The sequence below is a fragment of the Dromaius novaehollandiae genome, chromosome 18 (genome assembly GCF_036370855.1).
Source record: "Dromaius novaehollandiae isolate bDroNov1 chromosome 18, bDroNov1.hap1, whole genome shotgun sequence".
Classification (NCBI taxonomy): domain Eukaryota; kingdom Metazoa; phylum Chordata; class Aves; order Casuariiformes; family Dromaiidae; genus Dromaius; species Dromaius novaehollandiae.
In genome coordinates, this window is record NC_088115.1 from 9,108,434 (window position 1) to 9,133,281 (window position 24,848).

The 24,848-nt window shown below is 44.3% G+C and overlaps 2 protein-coding genes across 4 annotated transcripts in view; both read left to right on the forward strand.

Annotated features, from left to right (window-relative positions):
• The window catches only part of GRB2 (growth factor receptor bound protein 2), a 60,066-nt gene extending 47,223 nt beyond the window's left edge, over positions 1–12,843 (forward strand). For both annotated transcript variants that reach the window (XM_026098989.2, XM_064522599.1), the window contains exons 3-6: positions 1,018–1,115; positions 6,244–6,366; positions 8,937–9,105; positions 10,560–12,843. In XM_026098989.2, coding sequence (XP_025954774.1) covers positions 1,018–1,115; positions 6,244–6,366; positions 8,937–9,105; positions 10,560–10,745 — 576 coding nt within the window. In that variant the 3' untranslated portion in view covers positions 10,746–12,843. The remainder of the gene's footprint in view (positions 1–1,017; positions 1,116–6,243; positions 6,367–8,936; positions 9,106–10,559) is intronic.
• Positions 12,844–14,209: 1,366 nt separating this feature from the next.
• SLC25A19 (solute carrier family 25 member 19) lies at positions 14,210–24,449 on the forward strand. 2 transcript variants are annotated; one of them, XM_064522600.1, is made up of 7 exons: positions 14,210–14,363; positions 14,945–15,092; positions 15,614–15,769; positions 16,573–16,743; positions 17,741–17,924; positions 19,102–19,232; positions 20,459–24,449. In XM_064522600.1, exons 2-7 carry the CDS (start codon positions 14,967–14,969, stop codon positions 20,657–20,659), a joined length of 969 nt encoding a protein of 322 aa, XP_064378670.1. In that variant the 5' UTR covers positions 14,210–14,363; positions 14,945–14,966; the 3' UTR covers positions 20,660–24,449. The 2 variants fall into 2 exon arrangements, with proteins under 2 accessions (XP_064378670.1, XP_064378671.1); XM_064522601.1 differs by having other exon boundaries at positions 14,210–14,343.
• The last annotated feature ends 399 nt before the right edge of the window (positions 24,450–24,848 follow it).

Consider the following 24,848-nt stretch of genomic DNA (forward strand, 5'->3'; position numbering starts at 1 on the left):
AGCTATAGCATGGCTTGCTTTTTGGAGCATGATACTACTTTGTTCAAGAAGCTGCTTCAGAGAGTACCTGGCTTGTCCTTTGCACTGTGCTGCTTGACAGATATTCAATGAAAAACAAAGCACCAAAATTTTGAGAGCAAATATGCTTCGAAGTATTGATTTATGTACTTTTTAATGCTACCTATTAACATGTCTCCTGTCTTATAACTCCTGATCTTACTTTCTTTATTAGAATGAAGTTATAGTAAAAAGTGTATCCCTAAAAAAAAAAAAAGGGAAACCTTGTTCATCTGCATTTGTTTAGGTTTGACTTGCCTGTGAAGCTTTTTTTATGTTAGTAAAGCAAGTCACTATTTCTGTTCTCTAATTTAAGCTGGTTTTAACCTGTATCAGCACAAAAAAAAGAAGCTGACAGTCTTATCTGCAGTTGGGCCTGTGCCAGTTCTGTCATGAGTTTGTCTGTTTGTTTCGTAAAATTCTCTATATTATAGATGTTGCCTAGAAACATTAAAATATCCAGTATGTAACCAGTGCTAATGTAGAAAAGCTGGATGAAATCCTATTTATGCTGAAAGCATCAGCAGGTTTGTCAGGAATTCAGAATGAATGATCATTAGAGATGATAAAGAATGAGAATTTCTTGGCTTTCAGATTTTGGAATGAGTGTGTAGTGATGACAGTCGACTATACTCTGGCACAGAAGTCAGTCTAGTTAGGTTGCTGAACAGAAAGGTACCTGTGGATGTATAATGACTTCCAGTGACTTTCTTACGAAAGCATGTGGTTTGGGTACTAAAACTTTGACTGTTTTAGATTATTGGTCCAGCTTTTTGCTCACAACAGTTCTGGAAGTCTTGTGGGATACAGTGGAGCAGAATGACTGGCACCATTTTTTTTACAGGTTCATCTTGCAAATGCAGTCTTTGAAACAAGAATGGGAAGAATAAACCAATATCCAAATCAGTTTTGCTGTCTATTGAAATGTAGTAAGCTTGTTTTTTGGTTTGTTTCCTTCAGGTTTTGAATGAAGAATGTGATCAGAATTGGTACAAGGCAGAACTCAATGGAAAAGATGGCTTCATTCCCAAGAACTACATAGAAATGAAACCACATCCGTAAGTAGAGCTTTGGGCAATAGGCTCCCTTGCTCTTACCTTGCCCTCAGACAGGAGGGAGGTCTGCTGCTGAGCACTTTGCAAAGTGTACCTTACCAGATCTCTCAAGTTGTGTGGATAGATAAAGGATGGCCGTGGGGTTGTACCTCTGCCTGCAGCTTGCAGGGTTCACCATAACTCATTCCACAGCTCACTATAGCACGGTATTTTGGCAGCCTTTCTGGTGCTGGCTGTGGTGTTTTGACGTAGAGTTAGAAAGACTGATGGTGGGGGGAGAGACTAAACTAGCAGACAGTACTACTAGTTTGGTAGGCAATTGTTACCACAACCAGCACCCCAGGAAAAAAAAAAAGCAGTGGCTGAATTCCCTGTTTTCGGTTTACTGTGGGATCAGATATAGGGGTAGGAAGGGGGAAGGAGCAAGACTTGCCTGATAAGAAAGAGGATCCGGAGTATCCTGCTTGTAGCAGCCAGCTGTTGTATCTGCTCACTTTTTACTTATTACTCTCTTGTTAATGGTGTTTATGCTCCTTAGAATTGGGTGTGTCAGCCTAATCTTTGCAGAAGAGACTCCAGAACAAGTGCTGAGATTCAGGGAAATTTGCCAGAAATTAATAAAGTTTCAAACTTGACAAGCAAAAAATTGTGAGTCTTTATGTAGTTTTTTTGTTTTTGTTTTAATCAAGCTTTGTTTTAAAAAGAGTATTTTAAATATTTATTTATAGACTTCTCTTAGGGGAATGTTAAATATTCGTGGTTAGCCATTTCACAATTTGGTAAGACCAGGTGTTAGAACTTGATACTGTGTTCTGGTGAGGATTCTGTCTTATACTGAGGGTTGCAGATAAGAGCAAAAATTTGTTGGCATTCATAGCTCACCAGAAGAATGTTTAGTGATATTTGCAGCTGAATTCTTAGTATGTCTCTATCACATCCTGTGGTTCTGTACATAGGATAATTTAGGTTGGATGGGACCTCTAAGGTCATCTGATTCAATGCTGTGCTCTCAAAGCAGGCCAACTTCAAAGAGTGTGTACTGCTACGCAGATGTAGTTGCATTGGTTTGCAGCTCCAGAGAAGCTTATTTGAGTAACCTCTTTGAATGTTTCCTCTTAAATATAAAGAAGCAAGCATATGAAAATAGTAGGGTTTCATGATTCTGAATAATTTATCACCATCAGTTCAGGTATTTTTGCTGTCTTCTGCTGAACTTCGGTTCTGCCAAAAATTGAATTCCTTCAAAATCTGAACAAGAAAATGGCAAGCTCCGAGTGACAGAGTGAAAGGGGAGAGAAGATTTTGGAAGAAGCAGCAAAACTGGTCATCAGGGTTTTTAAAAGGAGCTGTAGTGTTTCAGTTGCCCACAAAAGCTGAAGATGGATTTGCTAGTTGTTGGCTGTAATTATATCATGAAGACATTGTAGTTAAATACAATCAAGTATTATTTTTCCGAAGACTCTTTTGAAACAGCAGAGTGAAGATTCTGAGGGACCATGTCCCAAGAAGGTGAAAAGATATACTGCTTTAGTGCAGCTAAGTGGGAAGCGAAGCAAGGGTGCACAAGAAACTTCTGAAATTGTTTAAATAAAGCCTTGCCTGCTGCAATAACAAGACTAGTTTTCCCTGATCCTGGTAGTCCACTGGGGATCACAAATGCACGTGATGATTTCCATCTCTCATTAATTTAAGTCCTCGTACATCTTGTAATAACAGTTTACAGGCATTTGAGTTCTACTGTAATCATGATACTCTGTTCATTCTGTAATCATCTTGGGTTTATAGAGAGAGAGTTGTCAGGTTTTTACTTATTGATACCAAAGAGGGAATGAACAATGTCGGAGCCTGAAAGTAGGCGAGTTTGAAGATTTTTAAGCATGGTTAATTTGACCTTTTTTGAAGATGTTTAAACTGCTGATGGCAGCTAGATGGTGAGAGTTAACTCCATGTGTCAGCATTGCTGAGAGTCTTAACTAGTGCATTAACAACCCTGGGAAATTATGCAGAAGCTTTTATAGCATAATGTTTGCTTAGCTGTAATGCGGAGCTCTCCGAGTAGTCCAGCTGGTCATACAAAAAGCAAACTGCAGGCAGCTGACCGGGTGCAAGAAGGGGAATGTACTTTTTCTCAGACTGGCGTCAAACTGTGTTGTGAGAAGGTGGCACGAGAGCTTTTCAAGAGGGTTTGGAGAGAAAGAAAATGAAAAATGGCTTTATATGGTAGCCCTGTCCTGCGATCTGAGATCCTGAAATCCTCCAGTGCCACAGCTGGTCTTAAATGTCCTGTTCTTCCTGCTTCAATGTTGCAAATATTCCACTTTGCTTTGTAACTATTAGCAAATTAAGCAAAAGGAAAATGTGGAGCCCTTCAGTCACCAGATGAGTCACCTGGGCTCCAGAGGGTTAATCTGGATTGCACATCAATTAACAAAACAAAGATGTAAGTAGATATAGCCATGATACTCAGTGAAGAGCTGCAGGAAGCTCTGGGCAGGGAGGCTTCCTGCGAAGGCACAACTGTGCAGTTCAGTGGCAGGCCTACCTTTTTCTTTTTAAGGGGCCAGGGGAAGAATTTGCTGTTTATGGAGTGGCCTGGGTCAGATTCATGGTATGTGCATCTCAACTGTTTATATTCCTATTACACTGTTCTTGCAGACATTGCTGAAGTGTCACTTTGCAATACTGTAACTTACATGGAGGAAATATAGCCAAGCTAAATGGTTGCACTAAGCGAAGCCAAAAGAATATCCAAACTGCTGATTGAAAGGAGTCTGAACGCAATGTGAACTCTGTGTTGTACCAATCAGTGCATCTCCCTCTAGCTGTGCAGCATCAGCAGTAATATCTGGATTTGTTTTTGCAGTGCTGACTGGATGAGCTTCACCTACATTACAAAGCTTGTTGGAGACAAACGTTATCAAGCCTAGCCATTCGGAAGGGAAGCTATGGGCATGTTGTGGTCACTTTCTTTGGCTCAGTTCTCTTGGACATGTTGGGATTTTCTTTCCATCGTTTGTAGGAAAGATTTTTATGTGCAGAAAGTTTCTGATGCTTTGCATGTGGGTTCTCAAGTAGACAGTATTCCCTCGAAGTAACTTACTTTGTTTCTTTGTGATCTGTGAAAGCTCCAGAAGTATTGGGTTTCCTTTCTTTGTCTTTTTTATAGTTAAAAATCAAGCTCCTTTTACTCTGCAGATGGCTGAAGTGGTAGTGAAGTCATAAAAACTACAAGAAAGCTCAAGAATTGTGGAAGGTTTCTAATCTCTGCCTCCTATTTAAACTAAAATGCCTTGAAAGCAGCTGGCAGAAAACTTTGAGAATTTGATGTTGTTACTTTGCAAGTGTTACTTCCATTAATTGAATTGTACACTTCTGCTCTTTAATGATTCAGTAAAATTGAGGGGGGAAATAAGGTGAAATAAGAAATAAGTAAGTAAGAACTATGGCAAGATATCTAAAATCATAGTATAAAGCTTGCATTATGTAATATTTGGCAGAGGTAAAGTTCAAGACTTGCTTATCTTTCTCACAACTGTGCCAAAAGCTCAGGAAAAAAAAGTACTACCTTTGAATTCTGAAGGAATTGCACATAATGGTTTCTCTTGGCTGATTTTGGAGGCAGTAGAGTGCAATGGGAGAGATGTGGGCACTCCTGCTGCTGGCTCTGCCACCACTGCCGGTACCGAGAAGCAATGCAGGTGCAAAACCACCAAGGGAATACTAAATACTCTGTCACTGGAAATAGGATGGATGTGGGAGAGAGCTTGTCCTTTCCATACCAGGAGATGAAAAGAACAAAAACAAGACTTACAATTAAGTTAAATATGTCTAGTGGGGGGGCTTTTCTCCCTTTCTGCCTGCCTATGACTCCACTCCTGGCACCCGCCTTAGCTTTCCGACTTGTGATCTCTGTCTTTAACCACAGTGCACTGGTATGCCAGTCACTAGGGTCAGAAAGGTTGAACTGTGCGCTGCAGGACCAACCAACTGCTGAATGAAGCTAGTCATTCTGCCTGCTGAATTAACTATGTCCTACTGTCTGATTTAAAAGAGAATGTAAGTTGCTTTTTGACACAAAATCTAATTTTCATTCATGCAGGATGGTAGATTCGTAGACAGGATCTTGTTTCTGCAGCTGTAATGTTCCTGAAGAGATACCTGTGAGCAAACTGTGTTTCGCTTGAGTTTTACAAATGCTACTTTTTTTTTTAAGGTTCCTATCTGTTAAAATAGTGATGTTTCTGTCCTTAATCCCGTATAACCTGTTATACATTGTCTGCTCTGCAAATAACGACTAAGGCATTGGTGGCTTCTCCTTAGGAGGCATAAATAATAAAGAAGTCTGTGTAATTACTCCCCACTGATTATCTTTCGGTCTTAATAGTGAAATAAACGCTGCTATGTCGCAGAGAAGTTCCATAGCAACTGGCCATCAGTGCATGGACTCATTTGTCTCTGGGTTGATGGCATCATACAGTCTGCACAACTAAAACTTTGCATCTTCTTCTAGAGACACAAGACTTTATCCATTAGAGATAGAGGAAGAGTTAGGAACTGAATTTCTTGCTTGAGGTAGGCATTTAGTCTATTTGTGTTTAGGTTATGAGGCTTGATTACTAAGGTATCTCTGTAGAACATAGTAGACTTTTCAACTTTGTCCAAAGTTATAGGGTAGTTCTCATAGTCTCACAAAGCTGGAGTTTGCTATGAAGCAATTGTGTAAATTAGGTTGTTGTTGTGATCATTTATATGCTAAACTGCAGTTACAGTAGGGTGCTAAGCAATGTGAACAGTGTATTAAATTGTGAGTAGTCTTTTTCCCCTCTGAGGATAAATTCTGTAACTTGAGGATTTCACTCTTACCACATCTCTGCTGTGGTAAATTAGGTGAAATAGGGCTAGTGTGAGCACCTGCTCGTGAAGTCACAGTAGCCTTCATTCCCAAGATGAAACAGTGTAAAAGGGTGCATGATGTTCAGTTGCCTGTATTAGAGTGGCAATGAAGTGTAGCTTAGTTGTTTCTGTTAGGAATCATTTCATGTCAGTGCGAATATCTAGGTCAGGGCCTTCCATGAGAGGATTAAAGTTCTTAACTTTCTCTTTTGTTTCCTTTTCTTCCCTTTCTCCACAGATGGTTTTTTGGAAAGATTCCCCGAGCAAAGGCTGAAGAGATGTTAGGCAAACAGAGACACGATGGTGCCTTCCTCATCAGGGAGAGTGAGAGCGCTCCTGGGGACTTCTCTCTCTCAGTCAAGTAAGTAATGCCCAGAAGCAATAAGATGTGGTAATCAGGACATCTACTGCTCGTTTGGACTTGTGGATAAAGGACAGGTGATTGTCAATGCTGAAGAGCAGAAATAATCTTCCAGATGCCCTATAGCGTGCCAGTTCTTCCAGTGATATGTATTTACTCCCTCCTTAGTAAGAATGAATATATGTACTTTGCTTTGTAATTAGCTACATGGCTGCCCTTGGTGGCAAGTTGCTGCCTAGCTTAAGCAGCAACAACTTGCTCTCATTTTGTTTGAGGATCTAATTCCTCCTGATGGCTACAAAGTGCCAGGTGTGTACATGCCTCTCTCCTATCTTCCACCATTCTTCTTCTGAAGCAAAAATTGTTGTTCCATCTTCTGTCTTTGTCTGCCTGGTACACTTCCAGATGTGTTTTTCATGACTGCTTGGCCCATGTCTTGGAGATATTCATCTTGTCTTGCACTGGGATGTGGAACTGTGGGGAAAAAAGGCCTCTTCCATCTCACCCGTGCGTTCCATGTTGGTAGAGACTCTTAGTCTAGAAGCAGTGGACTGAAGAGGAAGTGTTCTCATCCTTGAATAACCTTTCTTGATGTGCTAGCTCTTAATCATCAGGAGTTCCTGTTAGTTAGCCGTGGGCCACATATTACCATGCTACCTACCTCAGCCCCTCTGAAGCCACTGTAAAATAAAGTTATTACAAATTTGAAAGGGCATGAGACGTAATTTAACATGAAGCGAGGGGGGATTAAGTCCTCAGCAGCTGATTTTCCTTTTTCTCCACTTTCTGTAATCTTCACTTTTCCTACCAGAGATGAACAGGATGTTCTTTAGAAGCCAGGCAGTAGATCTTGATTATCCATGCAAGATTTCTCATTTGCTGGATTTTCCATTGCTATCACTGATCTGTCTTGACAGGATTTTTTTTCCTCTTCTTTGGTCTGTAATCAAATTTTTGTCCTCCTGTACAGCAGCACTGAGTCATGCCAACAAACTGAATTAAAGCCACTGAGTGTAGAGAGATGTTTATACTTCTGCCTTGCGTACAATCATCCAAGCTAGAACACTATATATGAACAGAAGCTTCATTCCAGAAAGTGTGTTTCTTTGTAAAACCTAAAGTTGTAACAGCACATCTCTGCCTGCCTGTTAGCTTAGTGTTGCCATCTGGTGGCAAGTTCTCAGTTGCTTTTTTTTTAATGTACTTTGGGGAGGAAAAAAAAGTTTTTTCTAAAAGGTGATCTGCAGGATTTGAAATGGAGAGGAACCCTCAGGTTGAGGAAAGAAGAGCTGAGGCAGTACCTATGTATCACATTTGCTTTGTAGCCAGGATGGTGTCCACATTTTCAGCCAAGGTATAGGAAATATGCATGCCAAGTAGGAATAATCATCTCCTGTTTTCAGTGTTTTGGACTCTAAAGGAAAAATATCAATGTGCTTTTCTCTTGGAAAATCCTGATGGGCCTCTTGGAGCTCCTCTTTATTCGAAATAAAATTGTCGGAAAAATAGCTTTAACCGAATGCCAATATTTGTCAGAATTGTTAACACAGAATTGAAGAAGTTGCATCAGTATATGTGCAACATCGCCTTTTGTGCATTTTCTGATGTTTGTTTTTTTTTTTTTTTTTTTTTTTTTGAAAGATGAGAGAGATCTTTCTGTTTTGCAAGATGGTCTTTTAGACAGTAGTTTCACAGTTGGCAGAAGTCCACATCGGCTGCCAGAAGAGGCAGTCCTGCCCTCCCCGCGGCAGTTTTTTCCTGGCAGTTCACCTACATTGGGACTGGTGCTTGTGCATTACATTGTCACACACACTAGTACTGGGGTGGGGAGGATGGATGGAGACTGAGAAGCACAGGACCACAGCAAGACTAGCACAAACTTTAATTGGTTTGAGTCAGTCATGAAATTGCTGTGTGGAGAGCTAAATCAAAAAGTGCTGTTAGTGTTCACTTTGAAATCTTGTTTTGGGGAATGTGGAGTGGAAAGCACTATTGTGCCTCTACCTTAATGTGACCTTGCACTTGTACCACCAAGTCTCTGATATGTGTCCCAGGTATTTTGTGCACTGTCTTCAGTGACTCAGGTGACTGTATACAAATATCAAAATGTACAGGTACCAGATGCCAGCTATGTGGCAATATAGTGTAAAAAAATTGGAATGTTGCATGTGATCTGGGAGAAGAGGGGTTCTGAAACCCGGAATCCTTGACCAAAAGACCTCAAACTTATCCTACAAATTCAGAGAGATTCAAAAAGCTGACTTTAAACTGAAGTTTTACTGTAAGAAGTAAACATGTAGAGATTGCAGACTTCTTTTTACACCTCAAATAATTCAGTATTTGGAATCTGTCTCTGATCACTTGTGTCTTACAGAAATTAGTTAAAAGTAGCTTTTAGATATGGCCTTTACAGCATCCAGTTGGTATCTGTATTCACAGTGTCACTGTTTTCAGTGTGCTCTGAAGGGGGCTTTTATGTTCAGGACTGATTTTGTTCTGGCCATCCCAGAAGACGACTGCTCAAAGTACTGATAATGTGCTTTTTCTTGTTCTTCGTTCCTTCCTCCCAGGTTTGGAAATGATGTGCAGCATTTCAAGGTGCTTAGGGATGGGGCTGGCAAGTATTTCCTCTGGGTGGTGAAGTTCAATTCTTTGAACGAGCTGGTAGATTATCACAGATCCACATCTGTCTCCAGGAACCAGCAAATATTTCTCCGGGACATTGAACAGGTGCCACAGGTAAGAGAAGCAATGTCCTCACAGAGTGTACTCTGTTTAGGCAATTGCAACCCACCGGCCGAAGTGGGGTTGCATCTTAGAGTAAATGAATAGGGATGGACAGGAGCTGACTTTGACGTTTTTCTTGTCTGCGCAAGTGTATCTTTGGATCCTGCAGCCAAACCTAAGCTGGGAAATAAGCTGGGTAATAAGCTGGGAGTTTGTAAAAACCTACTTGCTAACTCCCAGTCTCCCCTTTGGTTCTGGTGAAGTGTTGTTGTTGCTGCTTGAACATTTGGCTTGTCTTAAGGTTTATAAATGATGCTGCTGAAGTAATGTCGTCTGCTGATTTCTGTAAATTAAAAATGGCTATGTTCCTATTTTAGGACACAGTAAGAAAGGATCTTCCCTTTCCTTTCTGTACTGGGGCACAGCCAGAACTGTGCCCATCAGTAGCATGTTACAGTGAGGCTTTGGTGTTGGTCTTTCCTGGAGAGGTGCAACCAAGGGAAGAGGTGGTTACAGGTAGTAGCAGATAGACCATCTCTAGCTTGCTCTTTTGGATCTAGCTAGTATTAACAGAAACTGAAAATTACTGCCAAGTGTCAGCAGAGAAGCTTGTGTATAACTCTTTATTTTGTTCCATTTCCCAGGGCTATTCAAATGTTATGTTGGATATACCTCAATCTTTTCATCAATTTTGGATAAATTCTGCTGCCTCTATAATGCAGCCTTCTAGTTCTTGCTTGAAGACAAGGGGCATGGAGTTTGTACTGCTCTGTGGGTGCTGCCTGCACCCTTTGCCACAATGTGTCTGAATTAAATCCAGCTCTAAGCTGTTTGATCAGTGCTAAACAGGAACAGAAAAGAGATGGCTAAAAATGACAGGCATGAAAATTCCTTTCTAGCCTCACAATTTTAAGAATACAAATGCATTTTTAATGAACCTTTAGCTTTTCCATAAGCACGGAAGCATTTGGTGAGCAGACAAAATGCTCTGCAACAGGACTTCTTGATATATGTGAACGGTGGAGAGCTTTCAAGGAAAGTATGTAAAATGCCAACATTCAGTTTTTAAGGAAAACTTAGTGTATCACAGTATTAGGTAGATTAGTAATATTCACGCTGTCAGTTGGTGAAAACAGGGCAAATAAAAGAAATTGTGTTGCAGTAGAGTACAGATGTATGGTGTAGGTCATGAACACTGGAGCATACTAGGGAAACATTGGAGACATCATCTGCTATCTTTATTTCAGCTCTTTCACAAAAACTTGACTCTCTTTTTTTAAGGTCTTCTATGGGCTATGCTTTCCTTTTTTAGCATCGTGTTGCAGGTGGTGGAGGCTGGCTTTCAGAGAAATGAAACAGCCTAAATGTTTACTGCCAGACCTGGTGTAAGCTAAGCTCCTGTCTGAGGGAGCAAGTGTCTTGTTCTGTGGATGATTCTCACATTGTATTTTTTTCATCTCTTTCAGCAACCAACGTATGTTCAGGCCCTGTTTGATTTTGATCCCCAGGAGGAAGGAGAGCTAGGCTTCCGCCGTGGAGACTTTATCCAAGTCCTTGACAATTCTGACCCCAACTGGTGGAAGGGAGCCTGCCACGGACAGACGGGCATGTTTCCACGCAACTATGTGACCCCGGTGAATCGGAACATCTAGAGATAAATATTAGAGATTATTTAAAGAAACCAGAGAACCAGTAAATACACATACAGAGCCTAACTGCAGCCAGTGACCTAAAAATCACACGGCGATAAAACCTGAATCACCTTTCACCGTGAGGTGATCTTCCTTCACTCAGTACGGAACTGAGTGGGTGGGGGGAGAATTCAACTTAAACACCAAAACTTATCTTTAAAAAAAAAAAAGAGAGAGAGAGAAAAGAAATGAAAATAACAAATTTCCTCAGCTGCTCCTGGGTTACCCCCTTTCATTCACTCTTCTTGTTTCCCCCTCCTCCTCTGTCCATCAGTGCATGACGTTTTAATGCCATATAAAGTCCTAGCCATGCAGTTAAAGGAAAAGGGAGAAACTCTGCGGGTATTTTCTCTCTCTGCCAGCAGTCTTCACTTGACATGAAGGGACATGAGAGAAGAACCAAATCCACAGTCCTGCCTTTAAAAAAAAACAAAAATCATCAGTTTTTGCTTTTGCCTTCAACATTCAGCTCTTCTGGCCTGGGAAAGATGAGGTGTTGCTCTAATTTTTGTTTTCTCTTCTCCTTTGGCACTTTCTTCTGGAGCTCAGCAGCTTCCAAGCAGGGGAAGGGAGAAGAATTTGTGTGGCTTTTGTTTTGTTTTTATCTTTTGAGTCACAGAGCTGCTTTGAGAAATTCCAACTTACAACTGAAGTCTGCTCTTGCTGTGCTGACAGCTTTTTTTTTGTTTTTTCTTAAAGGTGTACGGTTGAGCACATTCTGTAATTTTTTCCATAGTGCCTTCCCTTATTTTCTTTTTTTATTATTTTTTAAGTTAAAAGGACAGTCCAGAGTTTTCAGAGGATTTTTTCTGCCTGTGTAAATATTTTGGGGGGAAGGGTGTAAAGGAGGGTGGTTTTACCAATGGACATTTAAGAAAAAAAATCCACAAACAGAGATGGAGCTTTAATTTTAAGATTTGTCTTGCTGTTTGACTTTCCTTATTCCAAGGAAAAAAAAAATCCAAGGCATTCAGTGGCAGCTTAGGCTGCTCAGAGGTGGGGAGCTGCAACCAGGAGCCTCAAAAGAAGTAAGAGAAAGGGGAAAATTATAACCAGGGAAAATGAGGAAGACTGTTTTGGGGAAGGGAGGGGCACGGGGGGAATTTGAGAAATACGAGCCCTGAGATGTTCTCTAAAACGTACATTCCTTTTGATGGAAAACTATGATGCAGAGGAACCTCAAGAAATAGTGCTTGAAAGACACTTTATGCTATTAGCGAATGTTTCTACGTGATGCATGTAATCAGCCTATCTTTTTGGCCTGGATAGGGAATACTTGAAGTCGTGTTGCTCTTGAAAAGTGGGACTGGCATCACTGTTCTCCAGTTTCTCCTCCCTCCTCAGGTCAATGTTACTGTTGAAAAAGTAGATTTCCCTCCCCTGCTCCCCATTCACAGCAGGCTGTGCGATGACTATTCCCCACCCCTCGCCATAATGGCATTTACTTTGGCCATTTGCTCCTCCACCAGAGCAGTGAGACATTCGATCGGACAGAAAGGAAAGAAATCAAACTGCACCGCTCTTTGTGCCAATCTTCAGTTGCATTATTTTTCCTTTTGATGGCCACTTGGCTGGATCCCTTCACCCCGCCAACGAATCCAAAAGCTGCAATGGAGATCTCCTCCCGCCCTGCCGAAGCACGGGCGATCTTTTGTTGGAGGGTGCCTTTTTTTGTACTAAGTGTTACAAATGTTTTATTCCTGAGATGGACTCTGCCTTACACTTTAATTTTCCAGCAGATGAAAGAGAGAGCTATCCTGTAGAGTATTACTTTCTCCCCCTCTCCTTGCTAGCTGTCACTCACTTTCTTCCTTCTTTGTAAAGTGATTGGAAAAGGAATCTATGGCATTCTACACCTGGACCATTTGATTGTTTCCTTATTTTGGAATTGGTGTATATCATGCAGCCTTGCAGACGTATGTCTTGTGTGTGTATATATATTAAAAAAAAATCAGTGTTTAAATAAGAAAAAGGCCTATGTACTTAATCCTTTAACTCTGCAGCAGCATTTGGTAGATAGTAATTAACTGTGAATAATAAATATACATTGAATTCTTCACTTGAGCATCTGTCTGTTATTTCAGTTAACTGAACAAAATATTCAAGCTAATTTATAGAATTTGCAGAGGAGGAAAAAAGCTGTAAGATGTGCTCTGACATGAAGTGCTCGTGCTCTTCAGTCATGCTTTGGTCTCTGCATGCTTGGCTGAATTATGACTCTTTCAAGCTAAGTCAGCTGAGAAACATGTCACTTGGCACGTGTGGCATTATAAATAGTGGGGCTGGGGGAAAGGAGCTGTTGTTGCTTCCAGAATTGAAGACTGTGTGTCTATTAGCTGAATGGGTGGGTGGCACTTAAATATTGCTGCCCTTGCTTTTTCCAGGCTTTCTTCCTAACTGCCCAAGGGGCCTGTAGTACTGACCCTAATGTGAAAAGGAACTGCTAATAGAGACGATGTGCTGGTTATTTCTGGGGTACCTGATGGTTTCTTCTGGCTCTGCCTTGCTGAAGGACAGCGCGGGGAAGATTAGCGTCCCACTTGATTTATGCCTTGCAGGTCAGACTCCGTTTTCTCTTGCAGCCAGCAGAAATGGCACTGACGGGTCCTGCCAACAAGGTGTGCAGGCCGCTGGGCGAGTTGTCGTTCAGCAGCTGCCACTGTCAGCTGCGCAGCTTCTCCCCAGCCTTCTCCTGGGCAGATCACGCCCGCGAATTTTGTGATGGATTCTTGTATACGATAGCAAAAGGCCCAGTGATGTGAGCGCTTGTTCTGTGGGATTTTTTTGCTGTTACTCTTAGTTATGTTCAAATACGGCCACAGTCAAGGAGTTGGCTCAGAAAGATCCAGATTATCCCATTGTTGGTTCTTTATTTTTAATCTGTGCCAGGGAATTCAATATAGAAATGACTTAGTGGTGTGCCTCGAGCTTCGGGCTCCCTTTTTTTAATGCTGTAAATCATGTGTTGTGCATAGCTTGGGTCTCTGCTGCAAAGTTTAGAGAAACCTTCTTTCCTTGTACTTTGTGGAGGGAAGAAAATTATGCTTGTTGCTACTGCGACTGCATAATGTCAAGGCTAAGGCAGCTGCAAACAGTCTCTTCACGGAGGAGTTCCCTTTTCCACTTGCCAGCTTTGCTGACCCATGTGCCCGGGGCGGTGTTAGGCTGCAGAAAGCCCCCGGTCCCACCTCCTGGGCTGTCAGCTGCCTGGCCTAGCACAGCAGGGGGAAGGGCGAAGGGAGGTGGTGGCTGAGCAGAGCAGCGGTTGCTGGTCCTCAGTGCAGGCGTTGTTATAAAAGCTACACGGGTGACGGGGCAGCAGGTGCCGAGACCTGTAAATTGCCGAAAATCAGGTGTTCAGGATGCTGGGGGGGGGGGGGGGGGGCGAGGCTCGGGGACTACATTTCCCATCGCGCCCCGCGGCGCGCAGGCGGGCCAGGGCGGGTGAAGCGCCGGGGCCGGGAGCCGAGCGGGAGCGCGCGCCGCCGGCCCGGGGCACCCCCAGCGCGCGGCCCCGCCTGGGGCTCTGCTCCGGGGCGCCCTCGGTGCCCCCCCGCGGGTCTGGGGGGTCGGAGCGGGGTAGCGAGGCGAAGGGGGGGCTGTGGGGTTTGGGGGTGAGGGAGGGCTTTGGCGATGAGGGGGGGCTGTGGCGTTTTTGGGGGGTTGGGGGGGGCTTTGGGGATGGGGGTTGGGGGGTTTGGGGGAGGGGAGGCTGTGGGGTTAAGGGGGGTGGGGGGGCTTTTGGGATGGGGGTTGTGGGGTTTGGGGATGGGGAGGTTGTGGGGTTAAGGGGGGTGGGGGGCTTTTGAGGTGGGGGGTTGTGGGGGTTTGGGGTGGGGGGGGCTGTGGGGTTGTGGGGGGTTTGGGGTGGGGGAGCTTTTGGGATGGGGGTTGTGGGGTTTGGGGTTGAGGTGGGGTTGTGGGGGGTTTGTGGTGGGGGGGGCTGTGGGGTTGTGGGGGGTTGAGGTGGGGTTGTGGGGGGTTTGGGGTGGGGGGGGCTGTGGGGTTGTGGGGGGTTTAGGGTGGGGGAGCTTTTGGGATGGGGTTGTGGGGTGGGGGGGAGCTGTGGGGTGAGGCTGTGAGGCCCTTGGGGTAAGGGGGGTTGATGGGGGAGCTCTGTGGGGAGGGGGCTCACTGGGGACCCCCATCTCCCTGCCCAGGCTGCGGGGACACCGGGCAGACATGGTCGGCTACGACCCCGAGGCCAAGTGCGTCTCCACGCTGGAAGCAGCCGCCGCAGGATCAGCAGCCGGGTTGGTCAACCGGGTCCTCGTCAGTCCCTTGGATGTCATCAAGATCCGCTTTCAGGTACCTTCCCCGTGCCCGGCTCAGGGACAGGGGGTGAAAGAGCCTGTCAGAGAGCAGAGCCGGTCTCAGCCTAGGTGAACGGGTCACTTGTGCAACTGCAGAGCATTAAATCTGCCTGTCAACCCTCACCTACATCATACGCAGGTTATGCAAGATAGTAGGGATAACTTAGGGCTGCTGTTTCTGCTTATTTAGCTTATCTTATATATTTGGGAGCTTGTGTTTTTCTTAGTTTTTTTTCCCTCTCTTTCTCTTTTTCTAAGCAGTCACTGTTATCTGATTGAATTTCACCAGCGTTCACACTGATTATATTCACTTTGTGCGTGTGTTTTTATTCTGGCGCATCCTTAGAGCCCTGCATCAATAACATCCCAGTCGTTTCTTGATGTGATTCTGAGGGAACACAGAATATCTTCACTTAGCGTTGGTTGTCTGTCAAGGTTGTAACTTCCAGAATTAGACACTTGAACCTGGCTGAAACATGATGTGGAATTGAAAGTATTTTCTCTGTTTTTCTCCAGCTTCAGATTGAGCAGCTCTCCTCCAGAAACCCACTGGCTAAGTATCATGGCATCTTGCAAGCTGCACAGCGCATCTTCCGGGAGGAGGGGTTGGTAGCCTTCTGGAAGGGCCACGTCCCTGCTCAGTTCCTTTCAGTTGGCTATGGAGCTGTCCAGGTGAGGGGACCAGGCACCAGCCAGGCCCAGTGACATAGGGCTCTGTTTTGCTACTCTTCAAACTAGCTGCATTGGCAGATGCAGAAAGATCCAGGTTTGCACTACATTGATGCAAGCCAGACTCAATTTCAAAGTTGTATAGCTGCATAATGCTAGTCTATAATTCCTAAATTAATACTTCTGAGCTTCCTGATTAGCACTTGTTTCTGTTTGGCCAGCCTGGAGCACAGCTAAGAGTTTGGCAAGCTCAGGTCTGTCTGTTCCTGGTGACATAGACAAGCCCTGCTTGTTCCTGATACTTAGCTTAGCTGTTTACATTCCAAGTGTGCATAGTTTCTTTCTTTGTTTCACTTTTTTCTTATAAACTGGTAGGGCGGCAAAGTCAGTGAGGCTTATGAATGTATTTTGCACAGCATTGTCATGCTTTGTAAATATTAACAACATGTTTTATGATCGCTGGTTGAAAGAATAATGGGCAGCATATCTGTAATATAGTAAATACTCTTCAAGATCCATGGAGCATTAAAATGAGATTTCCACAATTCTAAACGCAAGACTGTCTTGCCAGAAGTGTTGGGGATGAGAATACCCCGGGCATTCCTTGGTTTGCTGACTGATTTTTACAGGGCATTCTTTGAACAAATGCTCCAACAGGTTTCAAGTCAGAGGGCTTTTGAAGGACACAGAGAGAGAAGGCAGTTACGAGTGAGGGGTGGAGCCCTTTTGGTGGAGTGAAAGAACAGCGGGAGATCTGTCAGTGATAAGAATTGTCTCCTTGACCTATGTGTGTTTGTTTCTGTAAGTTCATGGTGTTTGAGAGCTTGACAAAATTGGTGCACAACGTCACATCATACAGTGCCCGCGATTCCTTCGTGCACTTTGTCTGCGGTGGACTAGCTGCTTGCACAGCCACTGTTGCAGTTCAGCCTGTTGACACGCTACGCACCCGATTTGCTGCTCAGGGTGAGCCAAAGGTATGGGTTAGGAATTCAGTTTTTAGAGTTATTATGCGTGACAGTAGCAATATTTCATTTGTATGAACACAACAAGTTTGAAAAGTATGTTACAGCCTGTGCATTGACATAAAAGAACAGGTAAAAAGAACAGGTACTGTTATTGGGCAATATTTGCATTGTTGCCATGTTATCCTCTGTGCTGTTGACATAGCTTTCTTAATTATGTTTTACTGCTCCTTGTTTTGTTTGACTCCTGACAGGTGATCCAGAAAGAAGGAGAAACTGACCTTATCAGGATAACTTGGTTTTCATTTTGGCTGTTGGCCATTTAAAGAATATACTGTCTGTTGTACGTTGTGAGTTTGAAACTTTCCACTTATAAAAAGTCACGTTTAGGTGATGATGAGGACGATACTTGAAATTAGTCACCTTTCACCTGTGTTTCATATTCTTATTTAGAATAGAATTGGTCTCTGTGCCAATTAGGTTTGTTATTACTGGAGGCATGTGAGTTTGTATCAGAGCCATTTCTGTACAGGACTTTGGCTTAGCGTGCAGTAGAATCACAATATATTCATATGAATTCTGTTACAGGAGCAAGCAGAGCTGTTAGGAAAAAAACAAATAATTATGTCTGTGATGCAAGTGATCACAGTCAATGACTCTTGGCTCTCTACCTTGTTTCTTCTCCTGAGAGACACATCCTGGATGCAGGATACAATGTCAGTTTGGGCCTTTTAGTGCAGACCTAACAATTTGGTCATTGAGTTAGTCTCTTGTGGCTAAGACATGGGTTTAGGTTGTCAACTCATGTGCAAGAATCACAGGGGCTTGTCAGAGAATACTGTGTGAAGATGTGTGAAATGACTTTGTTCATTACTCTGCGCTGAAAATCATTCAGTTGTATTTTGAGCAGTGGGAAATTCCTATCATCTTTACCAGGTGATAACCTGACCGTTGGATTGCTGATTTAAGCTTGTTTCGTTAGGCATCTTGCCTCTTCTTTATTTTGTAGATCTATCACAGCCTTCGCCATGCAGTTGTGACCATGTACCAGACAGAAGGGCCTTGGACTTTCTACAGAGGTTTGACCCCCACAATCATTGCTGTCTTCCCCTATGCTGGTCTCCAGTTCTCCTTCTACAACATATTGCAGCAGTTTTCTGAATGGGTGCTTCCAGCTGAAGGAAAGAAAGCAGGTAGGCGTTTGGGGCCGTGATGTCTGTGGTCTTGGAGGGAAAGGGAGGATGAATGCTAGTTTGGGAGACTGACATAAGCTCAGTTTTCTGTCCTCTCAACCTTTTCAGTGCAACATCTGACAAGTCTCTCAGTTTCCCATCTCTCACTCTTACACCTGCACAGCTATTACAAAGATAAGCGCAGTGTACAAACAACTCATGTTATAGAACGACTGTGATGGAAACTTGAGTAGATGGGAAGGCAAAGTGTCGCAGGCCTGGGCACTCTTTCTTGAGCTGTGTCACATTACTCAGACTGTGGGAAGACCACGTTGGCATAATTTTCTCTCAATTTCATTAGTGCTGTGGGGACAGGACTCTCAGATTTCCTCAGGAAATCTGCCTACAAATTGCAGCACAGCTGTTGCAGCAGAAAATTCATTTAGTCTAATTTAAAACTCCCAAGCTCTTGGCTTGATATTTTTATGTCGATTTCTAGCTCCATTATAGGAGAACCTCATCCTGAGGCAGTCTGTCACCTTGACAGTTCTAGAGACAAGGCACTCCCAAGGAGAGACAGTGTATGCAGCATCAGCATCTTTTTGTACCTCATCAGAATTTCTTCAAATGGTGGAACGAATATTTTCAAGATCATGTCTGCATATTTATTTCTATATGGCAGATGTTGATGCTGGTTTTGTGCTGTGAACTTGCATTTGTCAGGAAGAAGATTAATATCACAAAACTCATTTCCCACTGGCCTGTGTGAAATCGTCGGGCAGTGTCAACTTGTGACTTATATTGACTTATTCTGGATTGGATTGATTAATCAGGAGTGCAAGATTTCCAGTGACTTTTACCTGAGGGGCATAAAAACTTTTCTGTCCGCTAGTGACATGTTCTCCTTTATTTCTTTTTTATATTATCACTTGGCAGAGCAAAAGAATGAATCAGTGTAGTGAATCAAGATGACCTGTTATGCTCTGGCTCTTATGGACTTTGTGAGCCTGATACAGGACATACAGGTTGAGGTTCTGTGGCCTGAACTATGCAGAAGAGACAATGTAACTTTAAAGGGTCTTTCTGGCCTTACTGCCTGTATATAAATGATTTTACCTCTCGTGACACTTTAATCAGAACTCCCTGCTAATCCTCTCCTTCCCCTCACTGCTATCCTCTCCATTTCTCTGCTTCTCAGGCAATGCTAAAAACCTTGTTTGTGGCAGCTGCGCTGGAATCATCAGCAAAACCCTCACTTATCCTTTTGACCTGTTCAAAAAACGACTGCAAGTGGGTGGCTTTGAGCAGGCCCGGGCAGCCTTTGGGCAGGTAAGAGATGTTTGAATTGACTGGTTTCCGTGAGTTTGGATTCAGATCAAAGCAAATCCAGGACCAGTTACCACTAGAATGCAGTGATGATTCACCAGTGGTACCTGTTGTGTTTGCACAGGGGTTGGGAGCTCCCAAAGAACTCCTGGGAGCTGAGCCTTGACCTCCCTTATTAACAGGCGTAGTCGCATGAATAAGCAGGATTTATTTTATAATAATTTTATAATGTTGACCAACATACCTGTGCTCTGCCTTCTCATCCATCTCCATCAAGTTGACTGTCTTGGAGCTGGGGGTGAGTTAGGCAGGATTTCAATTTATTTGATCTTTCTGTTTGCTGCTTGGTATTTGTGATTCAGGACTGAATGACGAGCAGAGGATGATGCTGGCTTCATGCCGCGATCTTCTGTCTGTCAAGATCCTTTTCTGCAGTGAATATTTTGATAAAAGGTGTAGACACCCAAGTGCTCAGGAGGTGTCTTATGTACCAGAACATCCTGAAATTCTAAGTAAATTAAATACTTATGGTGTTCTTAAGCACTGTCCTTATTACCTAAAAATACACTTTAAAAGGAATGCAGATCTTTTAAGGAGCTATCTGTTGAGTTTTTTTTCCAAAACATGGAAATTTTCTTTTCTTCAAATTCCTTAAGTCTGAGAAGCAAATCAATCTGTATCTCAAGAAACTCTGGGAGTAGGAATTTTAAGTCCTAATCCATTGCACCAGATGCTTCTCCTTTTCCAGTGAGGTACAGCATTTGTTCTTAAGCACTGATGTGTCACAAGACGTTAAACCTTCGTGCTGTGACATGACGACATGCTGATAACTAATTTAGAGACTTTAAATGCTGTAGCTGTGTTTTATTTCCTTTGGAAAACTGAAGAGTTGCCCCTCCTTAGAGAGTGAAGGAGATGGAAAGCAATAGCAGCATGATCTGAAATAGTTATTGCACAAACTCGTACCATAAATCAAACATGCTGCCGTAGCATAAAGCATATTGGGCATGCCGTTGGCATGACCTGCATAAGCTTTTACTGATGTAGAATGTGTACTTTGTCTCTACCACACTGACTCTCTGGCACTTTGAGTTATATTAATCCCCCGAAAGGCATCTCCAGGCTTCATGCTGTCATAGGTTTCTCTGATGTTCTTCGGGGCTGTGTTCTTTCCCAGGTGAGCTGTCCTTCAGTTGTTGCTTGTTTCACCTTTTCCCCTTCTCTCCCAGGTGCGGATATATAAGGGTCTCCTGGACTGCGTAAGGCAGATCATGCGAGAGGAGGGCCCGAGTGGATTCTTTAAGGGCCTTTCCCCCAGCTTGCTCAAGGCTGCTGTCTCCACTGGCCTCGTCTTCTTCTGGTATGAGCTGTTCTGCAGCATGCTGTGTGCTCTGAAGACCACTGATGTCACTAAGAAGAAGGAAAGTTGAAACGGGCGCGTATTTGGCTACCTGGTATCCTCCGGGAGGAGGGAAACTGATGGCTTTGCTGTGTCATGAGCGCGCTGGAAACGCCAGAGCTCCGAGTGTCAGAAACGGCCTGCTGGGACCATACAGGAGCAGGCGACTGCGAGTTCTGCTGAGAACGCCGAGCTGCTCTGCAGGAAACTTAAACAGAGCACTTTTTTGTTCTGTCTCCTCTAATATAAGCAGATGTTTAGCAAGGGAAAAAGGGGAAAAAAAAAAAGAAGAAGCGTTAAACTACCGAGCAGAGTCTCTGCTCTGAAAAGGCACCTGATAAAGTGGGGGAATTCCTACGCTTGCCCCGGATCACAGAGATGGGTGCTGACTTAGCTCATGCTGTTTAGCCAATGTCATTTCTTGTCGCTGCATCTGCACAGCTTCATTTCCCTGCTTATGGTGGGCTGTTTGCAACATCTTCTTATCTCTGTGTTGCACAGGTAGCTCTGTACCACTGCTGTTTTGAAGTCAGTTAAACCCTCCTCAGTGTGCATGGATCCTCAGTTTTCCTTTTCTTTGCTGCCAGCTGCTTCTCTTGATTACCCCTTGCTGGCTCCACATCCTCAGCCGCCTTAAACACAGTATCTTCTGGTGATTCCTGCTGACCCAAACTTGCTCTTCCTGGAACTCTGGTGAGCTTGATTGGGTCTTACAAGTGCCCATCTCTCTTCTGTGTCTTGCCATGCATCACTTAGGGTTTTGCATTGCCTCAGTCATTTTTTTACAAGCAAACCTGCACATTGAGAACTCTGCTCTGAGGGGGATTCAACGCACAAGCCCAATTCCTGCTTTGGGGTTCTTTGCTTCCCTGCTGCTGTGCAGTGAGTAAACAGATGCTGTATATAATTTTAGAGTCAATATTTAATCTATGTTAAAACAATGAAGGAAAGTCCTGTGGAAACTAGTAAACATATTCTTTTTTTTTAATATATATATATACTACTACCTTTGAATGTTTTAGCCAGTATTTCTGAAGTGGCCTCAAAACATTTCTGAGCCTCTGTTCCAGAGTGGTGCTAACAGATAAAAATGTTTTGACAAGATCAGCCAAAGTGAGAAGGCTAACCGTGTAAAATTGCAGTTGGTTGACATAGCGTGGTGTTTGACCAGAAAAGGATGATTGAATTATGGGTGGAAAAGAAGTGTTTTTCTGAAGTTTCAAAGGTTTTACAAATGGTGAATTAGAAAAAAAGAAAACTGATTTACGTAAGAGGAAAAAAGAGGAAAATGGCTTTGTTCCTCCTCTTTTATTCTCTGTTATTTCAAGCTGAGCAGGGTGTGACTGGATCAGCATGTGGAAGGCAGACTTCCAAGGAAAAGCCACTGCGATACAAAAGCATGTTAGTCATCTGGTGAATGGTGGAAAGGGGAGAGCGCTGCAGTTATTTAGAGGATGGTTTGATGGTTCTTGTCATGATTCAAAGTTTTCTGTGTCTCCTCTGCAACATTCAGGGTGTTAATCCCAAATGGCCTGGCCGAATTCCAGTGTGACTAATTCCATTCTGTTGACGCAACTTCTCCGGGCGATTTTGCTTGCATATCAGTGTTACTCATTTATCCTGGACTATTAGGAGAGGCTGTTTTTAAAGAGCAGCTGTTTCACTGGTGGGTGAGGTATCCAGTGAGATGCCTTGCTAGCTTGGGACAAATGACTTTGTGTCGGCTGTGATTTGAGATCTTTGAGTGGAAAATGACTGAGTTTCACTGCAGGTGGTTTTGGCAACTACATAAATTTAGATTCACTGAATAGTGTCAATGTCAGGTAGGAGACGTGTATGAGCCCCTGAGAGGGAGTGTTAGCTGCATGCACGGAAAAAAACAGCAGTTTTGCTTAAAGGAGAAAATGCAAAGGATGTCGAGTAGGGCTTCTCAAAATGCCTCGACCCCATTGGCATTTTCCTAAGTTATTTAGGCTCTTCTGAGATCTCCCCAGAATCTTCTTTATAATGTTTTGCCTTTGTTTAGCATCGTTCATCTGTTCTTCTAGGAAGACCTCATAACCTGTAATGACTTGGAAGACCTCATAACCACTAATGAACTTAGCCTCGTGGCATCCTTCCGAGGCAGCAGAATGCCTCGTTTCAACGCAGAGCCAAACAGGTTGGGATTGTGGCTGTCTTGACGCGTGGTAGAGAGGAATGCTGTCACAGTTAGCGGGGACAGTACTGACCACAGCAGAAAATTTTTCCATGCTGACCTAGACTTCCATATCCCTATAGGAAATCTGGACCCATCCATCCTGTCTAAACATTACAAGACTCTTGTTTTCCATTTTATGTCAAAGAGCTGCTGTTAAACTGCACACAATAGAAGGAAACTGGTTAGGAACTAAGCGGTGGGAATCTCAGCCTCGGGAATAAAGAGTGATTTTCTTTGGTTCTCATGAGGGCAAAGAGTAAAGAACAGAAAACCATGCATTTTGGTGGGATGATGTTCCTTGCATGTGCTCTGGAGCTTGAGACGATACGGGCGACCCGCTTTAGGACGCAACTCGACTGCTGCACAGAGGGGGCAGCAATGGCGAGTGCAGAGCAGATCCTCCTGTTCCAGATCTCTGGGAAGGAGGGAAAAACACCCAATTCTCCATTCTGTATTATATGAGCTAACCTGTAACCAATAGCAAAGGTGGAGTTTAAGCTCTGTGGCAGTCAGTGAGCTGTTTGTGCCGGCATGGCTCAGGTTCTGGAGGAGGTGTCCCGTGGTCGGGGAGCCTTGGCACGCCGCCTGCTTATATATAGCGCTCTGGGCTGTTAACCAGGAATGTTACAGGTCCCGTGAGGCAGCTGGTCATCCTGGGAGTGGAGGAGAAAGTAGCAACCTCAGCCATAGAATATTAAAAGTTAGGTCTGACAGTCGTTTCGTCACTCGCCCTTGGTCAGCAGCACGTGTCTGAGAGGTTTCTGATGTGCGCTTGGGAGTCGCTGCAGTCAGGGAAATGGCTGTAACGAGAACATTGTTTTCTGTTCGGGAATGAGACTTGTTCAATGCAAACTAGCAGGGTAGGTGTTATTTCTGAGGATGCTCTGGCAAAACCTGCTTGTCCCGGTTGAAGCTCGATTTCCTGGAATTAGAGGAGCAGGAGGTGGGAGAGATCCGTAGCCGCCTTGTTCTCCCATGTGCTGGAACAGGTCTGCTCTTAGAAACCGGCCGCCCCGGTTCAGTCCGGCTTCCCGTGACGCAGCGCAGCGGGTGACGCGCTGCCAGCCTGCGCCAGTGTCTGCCTGTTGGGGCTGGCTGGGATTTCACTCGGGTGTAATCCTGTCGGGGGGATTTGCGTCACCCGAAGTTCACCTCTCAAGCAGCTCAGCGGCTGTGTTTGCCTTCTAGTGCCTTCCACCACCAGAGCGTCCAGAAGCACTTCAGAGGCAGAGCGCTGGTGCCAGTCGCCCGGTGGTTGTGGCGGGCTCCACTGCAGCTCCCGGGCGGCCTTGGACGGGAGCATCGTTACGCACAAATCCGGTACCGAATGCACTGTTTCCTGCAGCGCTGGCTGACGCCCGGGCTTCCCGCGACAGGGATATTCCCCGGGATGCTCGGCCAGGGCTGTGGAGCAGGACTGTTACAAGCAGTGGCTGTTGCGGGGTTGGCTGTGGAGTGGGCTGTTCTCTCGAAGTGTCTCTGGCGGTGCAGAGCTGTAGTTCCTTGCCACGTTCCTCTCTGTCGTCTGGGCGGACCTGCAGCTGCTGAAAGCACCAGACTGCAACGTGTGACATGTGCCTACCTTTAAAAAGAGGGAATATTAAATATTTTGTTATGCTTACGTCCGGCTGCAGTCTTTCTCATTCCTTCGCTCCTAGCGTGTACGTGGGGGGGGGAGGACCCTGCAGGACAGCCGTGTCCCCCCTGCTGCCTGAAAGGCCACACGGGTTTGAGCCACAAGCCCAGGGGGCTGAGCTCACGCTTCGCTGATGCAGCCGGGACACCCAGCGCTGCAGAAAACGCGCACAAACTGCTCGTCCTGCATTTCTCGAAGCTGCTCTGCCGTCCCAGCAGCCCGGCTGCTCTGCTTTTATCTAAAGGCTCTTGCTGTGTGAAAGGTTTGAGAGTGTGGAGAAAAAATGCGGAGCATGTTGTACCGCACCAGCAAGCTCTTCTGGCAAAGAGCCGCTGCAATGCATCTTCCCTTTCCTGATTTTTTTCACCTTTTTTTTTTTAATAT